Raw genomic sequence first — 6,653 nt, 5'->3', positions numbered from 1 at the left:
CCTCAAGAGTGACAGCATCAGAAAATGCAAGAGGTTTAGAAAAAAAAGAGTGTAAGTTTTGGACAAATAAATGTGAGTTGTATCTTATACAATCAATAAGTAACTGGTTTGGGAAACTCAATATCCCTAAATAAGGGAGCAGACCACCCCTCATATTGTCTTATGCCCAATTTCTGCCTCAAAGAAAAAGTAGGAGTTAAAGGAAAGACAGAAGTGAAATCAGTAGTCAGACAGCCCGGCGCTGTATTCCAGGCCTGGTAATTAAAGATCTACCCCTGACCTAACCGGTTATATTATCTATAGATTCCAGACATTGTATGGAAAAACACTGTGAAAATCCCTGTCCTGTTCTGTTCCGTTCTGATTACCGGTGCATGCAGCCTCCAGTCACATACCCGCTGCTTGCTCAATCAATCACGACCCTCTCACGCGGACCCCCTTAGAGTTGTAAGCTCTTAAAAGGGACAGGAATTGCTCACTCGGGAAGCTCGGTTTTTGAGACGTGAGTCAGCGGACGCTCCCGGCTGAATAAAGCTCCTTCCTTCTTTAACCCGGTGTCTGAGGAGTTTTGTCTGCGGCTGGTCCTGCTAGATAATAATGGTAAAGGCTGAACATTTCTCATGCTTACCCTGCCTTCATGCTTAATAAGGTTGTTGAAAAAAATGAATGAGAGAATGCATTTTAAATGCTCCGTACAGTACTAGTACACAACAAGTGCTCAGTATATGCTAGCTGCTATTATTAAAACATTAATTAATAACAGTAGTAACAACAGCCACTGTCTTTAAGACACGTTGATTAGTGTTTCCGAAACCGTATATCCCAAGTTGCTCTTCGGCCGCGTTTAGCTGCCCATTGCATTCCGGGGCTTGTAGTCCGGAAGTGAGAGGCTGATTTCCCAGCGCGCAGGCGCAGTGGCGCGGATCCCCGGAAGAACCCGCAGCAGCTCCCAGGATGAGCTGGTTGCAGTGGCTGCTGCTGCTGCGGGGGCGCTGAGAGGACGTGAGCTCTATGCCTTTCCGGCTGCTCATCCCGCTCGGCCTCCTGTGCGCGCTGCTGCCTCTGCACCATGGTGCGCCAGGTCCCGACGGCTCCGCGCCAGATCCCGCCCACTACAGGTGAAGGAGGCCAGGTTCCCGCCCGTTCGCAGTTGGGGAATGGGAAGCGCGAACCGGGTCCTTTCCCTTTCCGTCCATCCCAGACCCCGACTTGCTCCGACCCAGCCGCTAGGTCCCAGGCAGAAATCAGCTAGTGATTCCCACTTTCCGCCCTGTATCTTGTTCTTCCCCTGCTTGTTTTTGTGTTCTTGCCCCATGCCTGATTTCTCGTCCCCCGCCCAGGGAGCGAGTCAAGGCCATGTTCTACCACGCCTACGACAGCTACCTGGAGAATGCCTTTCCCTTCGATGAGCTGCGACCTCTCACCTGTGACGGGCACGACACCTGGGGCAGGTAGTGCGAGCGGAGGGGCAAAGGGCGGCCAGGGTCTGACTCTCTGGGCCTAGGCGGGCGGGTCAGCTGGGGCTGGTGGCTTCATGGTCTCCTCACCGGCACCAGAAAGCTCCCAGCTGAGCTAGAGCCGCGCTTCCCCCAATTCTTGCTATCACCTCCAGGATCCACTTAGCCTCTCGCAGTGAAAAAAAGTCCTGGATTAGCCGGGTGGGCTGGATCGCTGGGCTCAGCCCCAGCAGTAACAGGCATCAGCTGTGGGGACATAGGCAATTTCTGGAGTAACAAGATACCGTGGAAGGGCTCCAAGAATTAGAAAACCCAGCGCTTTCATTGTGTAGGTGGGCATTCAGATCCAGGAAGGAGTGTGACACTTCTAAAACTTAAGTCTTTGTAGTTGGTGTTCCCTGTGCCTGAAATACACTCTCCCCGTTTTCCTCCCATCACTGGCTGCTGCTTGTCATTCAGATCTCAGCTCAGTATCTTAATACCCCGAGTTAGGTGCCATTATCCCTGTTTTACACACGAATGTGCTAAGGTCGGGAGAAATTAAGTAAACTCAAAACTTGTGATGGTTTTTATTTTTTTAAGTTGAAACAAAGTAAATGCAAATGGCAAATTCGAGTGGTAAAAAATTATATACAATAAATATCTTCCATACCCTAGAATTCCAACTATTAACTTTCCTTTGTATCTCTCCAGAAATATTCTTGGTTAATACCATTATATATATATATATAGATGTGTGTATGTGTATCTTTTTAAAATGAACCTCTTAAAGGCGTAATTTGCATATAATAAAATACACTTTTTTTTTTTTTTTTTTTGAGATGGAGTTTCGCTCTTGTTACCCAGGCTGGAGTGCAATGGTGTGATCTTGGCTCACTACAACTTCTGCCTCCTGGCTTCAAGCGATTCTCCTGCCTCAGCCTCCCAAGTAGTTGGGATTACAGGAACCCACCACCACACCCAGCTAATTTTTTTGTGGAGAAGGGGTTTTGCCATTTGGCCAGGCTGGTCTTGAACTCCTGACCTCGGGTGATCCACCCACCTCGGCCTCTCAAAGTGCTGGGGGATTACAGGCATGAGCCACCGTGCCCAGCCTACACTCGTTTGAAGTGACAACCATCACAGTCAAGATATGAAACACTTCTGTCACTTTAAAAAGTTCCCTTGTGGCCCTTTATAGTTCATCCCTGCACCACCACTGACCCTAACAATTGCTGATCTGCTTTCTGTCAGTATGTCTTTTTGAAGCATAGATGGAAACATAGTAAACCACCCTGTCTTTTTCATTAAAAACAATTCGAATGTCTTTCCATCAGCACATAGAAGTCTTGATAACAATCTTTTTGATAACTTCATAGTTTTGCACTGTTTATAACACAGTTTAATCACCCATTAATGGGTGGACAGTTGGGTTCTTTCCAGCCTCTTGCTGTTCTAAGCAATACTGCCATGAACACTCTCAGCTGTTCACTGTGAGGTAAATTCCTAGACGTGAAAATTGGTAAAAGGCCTGTGCTTTAAGCTACAATCTTATACTGCCTCCCAATGGTAGAGGAGAATGCCAGACTATAGGTGATGTATTTAATTACAATTGAGCTACATCAGCCAACCCTCCCAGGTGCATTAAGTGGGTCAGAGGATCCCTGCGATTTTCACTGTGATTTCTCTGTTGTGACTGTAAGTGGGACAGGCAGAGGCATTACTTTGCCTCATTTAGTTTTAGGGGGATCAGATCTAGGGCAGCCATAATATCTGGTATTTGATTTTCTTACTAAGCGGCTGGGATTTCTGTCCTTTTGCAGTTTTTCTCTGACTCTAATTGATGCACTGGACACCTTGCTGGTAAGTATCTCATCTGTTTCTTTTCCTTTCCACTGTTACATAACCAACATCCTTCCTCTTTTGGCAGCGTGACTGTGGGTGAAAAATGAATTCCTCTCCTAGGCCTTTTATTTGCATCTCATGATTCTGAAACGTCCGGCTGTGGTTGCCTAGCTAGATAGGGAAAAACGAACTACAACTTATGCAGATTCATTTATTTAGCAAACATTTATAGAGGATCTGTTATGTACAGAGAATTGTGATAGGCTTGCATAGCTCTCTGGGGGATACAGAGACTTTGACATCTCCTGTTTCAGAGGCTTACATTCTAGGGGCCATGTTCAATGATAATGAAAGGATATCAGGCTGAGCACGGTGGCTCACACCTGTAATCCCAGCACTTTGGAAGGCCGAGGCAGGCAGATCACCTGAGGTCAGGGGTTCGAGACCAGCCTGGCCAATATGGTGAAACCCCGTCTCTATTAAAATACAAAAAATTAGCCCCACGCAGTGGCACATGTCTGTTATCCCAGCTACTGGAGAGGCTGAGGCAGGAGAATTGCTTGAACCCAGGAGGCGGAGGTTGCAGTGAGCCGAGATTGCACCATTGCATTACAGCCTGGGTGACAAGAGTGAAACTTCATCTCAAAAAAAATTATAAAAAAATAATATCAGTGACTAGTTAGTATGTTTCTGTAGGGCTTAGTACAGACATGTATTAATTCTTCCAACAACTTCTTGAGGTAAGTACCTTTACTCCTTCTTATTGCTAAGAAACCTGATGCTTAGGGCTGGGCGCAGTGGCTCACGCCTGTAATCCCAGCACTTTGGGAGGCCAAGGCAGGAGGATCACTTGAGCACAGGAGTTCAAGACCAGCCTGGGCAATATGGTGAAACCCCGTCTCTACCAAAAATATAAAAAATTAGGCATGATGGCACATGTCTGTGGCTCCATCTGTTAGGGAGGAGGGTGAGGTGGGAGGATTGTTTGAGTCAGGGAGGCAGAGGTTGCAGTGAGCCGAGATCGCACCACTGCACTCCAGTCTGGGTAACAGGGTAAAACCCTGTCTCAGACAAACAAAAAAAAGATATAAAAGAAACCTGATACTTAGAAAGGTAAAAAGGGCCAGGTGTGGTGGCTCATGCCTGTAATCCCAGCGCTTTGGGAGGCCAACATTGCTCAAGCCCCAGAGTTCGAGGCTGTGATGAGCTATGATCACACCACTGCACTCCAACCTGTGTAACAGAGCAAGACCCTGTCTCAAAAAAAAAGACTTGGACTGGTCCAGGTCAAGTACCCACTCCACAGCTAGAGGGATGGGATCAGCCTCTCCCAAACCACAGGAGTGACTACCGGGGAAGAGTGATTCCTCAAGGGTAAATTGAGATGTTACTATCAAAAGAAGAGAGATTGAGATTGCATTTGGCTAACGGTTTAAATAAAGAGGGTTTATTTTCTCAAGTAAAAGAAAGTCTAGAGGTAATTTCTAGCATTGGGTCAGCTACTCAACTGTGTCGTCAGAGACCAGGGTCTTTGTAGCTTTGCATTCCAGTATCGTTAGTGTTTTGGCTTTTATTCTAATGCTTAGTACCTCATGGTTTCACATAGCTGCCATCGCTTCAGAAATAGAGTCTGAGTCCAAGGCAGAAAGAGAGAGACTAAAAGCCATGTTAGCTGTGTTTGTCCCTTGGTATTAAGAAAACAGAAGCCTTCCCAGAAGTGCCCCCAGTAGACCTCTCAAGGGTCAGAATTCACTGGGTAACACAATCAACTGCAGCAGCAAAGGAGGCTGAGAAAGCTTCTGCATTTCCAGCCTCTGGTGGGAGGCCATGAGGTAAAGAGAGTAGGAATGAATTAGTTTTGGGCCAACCAACCTGTTCTGTTTTCCACAAGGTTGAAAGTGACAACTGATATCTACTGCAAATGTCAAACTAAGACTTTTGGCCAGGTGCAGTGGCTCACACCTGTAATCTCAGCACTTTCGGAGGCCAAGGCGGGTGGATCACGAGGTCAGGAGTTTGAGACCAGCCTGGCCAACATGGTGAAACCCCGTCTCTACTAAAAATACAAAAATTAGCTGGGCATGGTGGTGCATAATCCCAGCTACTCAGGGGGCTGAGGCAGGAGAATCGCTTGAGCCTGGGAGGCGGAGTTTGAAGTGAGCTGAGATCGCGCCACTGCACTCCACCCTGGGCAACACAGCGAGACTCTGTCTCAAAAAAACAAAACAAAAAACCTAAGACTTCTATGTGTAGTTTGCGTTCTTTATATTGTGTCCATTTAAATGACGACATAGTGACTCTTAATTGGGACCTAGGAATTTACTTAACCAGTCTCTCGGTATGAAGTCTCTAGATGATTTCTAGCTCTCAGTGTTTTCTTCTGCTGTCAACAATCCTAGGACAGAAACTGGAGGTCTTAAGTGGAATTAGTGAGGGCCACGTCAACATAGGATCCCAGACTCTGAATCTGCCTCCATGCATGTAAGAGCCTCATTGTCAGGTCTCTTTTTTATTTCCAGATTTTGGGGAATGTCTCAGAATTCCAAAGAGTGGTTGAAGTGCTCCAGGACAATGTGGACTTTGATATTGATGTGAACGCCTCTGTGTTTGAAACCAACATTCGAGGTGAGTGCTGCTCTCTAGGACCTTTAAAAGAAAAAAGAGTGTGAAGTTGCCTCTGTAAGCCAAGAAGTGGTAAATAGGATTTTCAGGACTGACCATGCCAGGACCCTTCGCCAAAACCTCTGACCGACAGAGCTCGTCTTCCCTCCTGGAGGGTGAGGTGGAGAAGTCTCAGGATTTCCCCATCAGTTTCAGATGTGAAAGTGAGCAGGAGACTAAAAGACTGGAAAGAAATACACCAGATTACTCACCTCTTTAATATGTATTTGATACTAGGCACACAGCTATGAACAAGAAAGATATGATCCTTGCCTTCTTGGAACTTATTGTCTGTCCAATCCAATTTTCTGCAATGATAGGAAACGTTTTATATCTGTGTTTTGTCCAGTATGGTAGCCACGAACCACATGAGCTATTGAGCATTTGAAATGTATCTACTACAACTATGGAACTGAATTTTTAATTTCATTTAATTGTAATGATATTAAATTTAAGCAGTCACATGTGGTTAGTGATTATTGTATTGGACAGTGCAAATCCAGAGCATTAATCTTCCAAACTTGGCAGCCCATAGGAACCACTTGGGACCTTTTAAAAAATTCAAATGTTGAGGCTCCACCCTAAACCTAATGAATTGGAATCTCTGTGTTGGGTCCTAGAATCAGTATTTTTAGCAGACTTCCAGTGATTCTTGTGAAGCTACCACAGCCCTTATTTGCATCAAACCTCTAAACCACTTAACAGCTGTCA

At 45.9% G+C, this 6,653-nt stretch overlaps 1 protein-coding gene across 1 annotated transcript in view; it reads left to right on the top strand.

Moving 5' to 3' along the window:
* The first annotated feature begins 859 nt into the window (after nt 1-859).
* Nucleotides 860-6,653, top strand: part of EDEM2 (ER degradation enhancing alpha-mannosidase like protein 2) — a 31,919-nt gene continuing 26,125 nt past the window's right edge. The window contains exons 1-4 of the mRNA XM_054466770.2: nt 860-1,118; nt 1,341-1,451; nt 3,260-3,299; nt 5,801-5,906. Coding sequence (XP_054322745.1) covers nt 1,012-1,118; nt 1,341-1,451; nt 3,260-3,299; nt 5,801-5,906 — 364 coding nt within the window. The 5' untranslated portion in view covers nt 860-1,011. The remainder of the gene's footprint in view (nt 1,119-1,340; nt 1,452-3,259; nt 3,300-5,800; nt 5,907-6,653) is intronic.

Source organism: Pongo pygmaeus, chromosome 21 (genome assembly GCF_028885625.2).
Source record: "Pongo pygmaeus isolate AG05252 chromosome 21, NHGRI_mPonPyg2-v2.0_pri, whole genome shotgun sequence".
In the NCBI taxonomy this organism is placed as follows: domain Eukaryota; kingdom Metazoa; phylum Chordata; class Mammalia; order Primates; family Hominidae; genus Pongo; species Pongo pygmaeus.
This window is presented reverse-complemented; position numbering and strand designations above follow the sequence as displayed.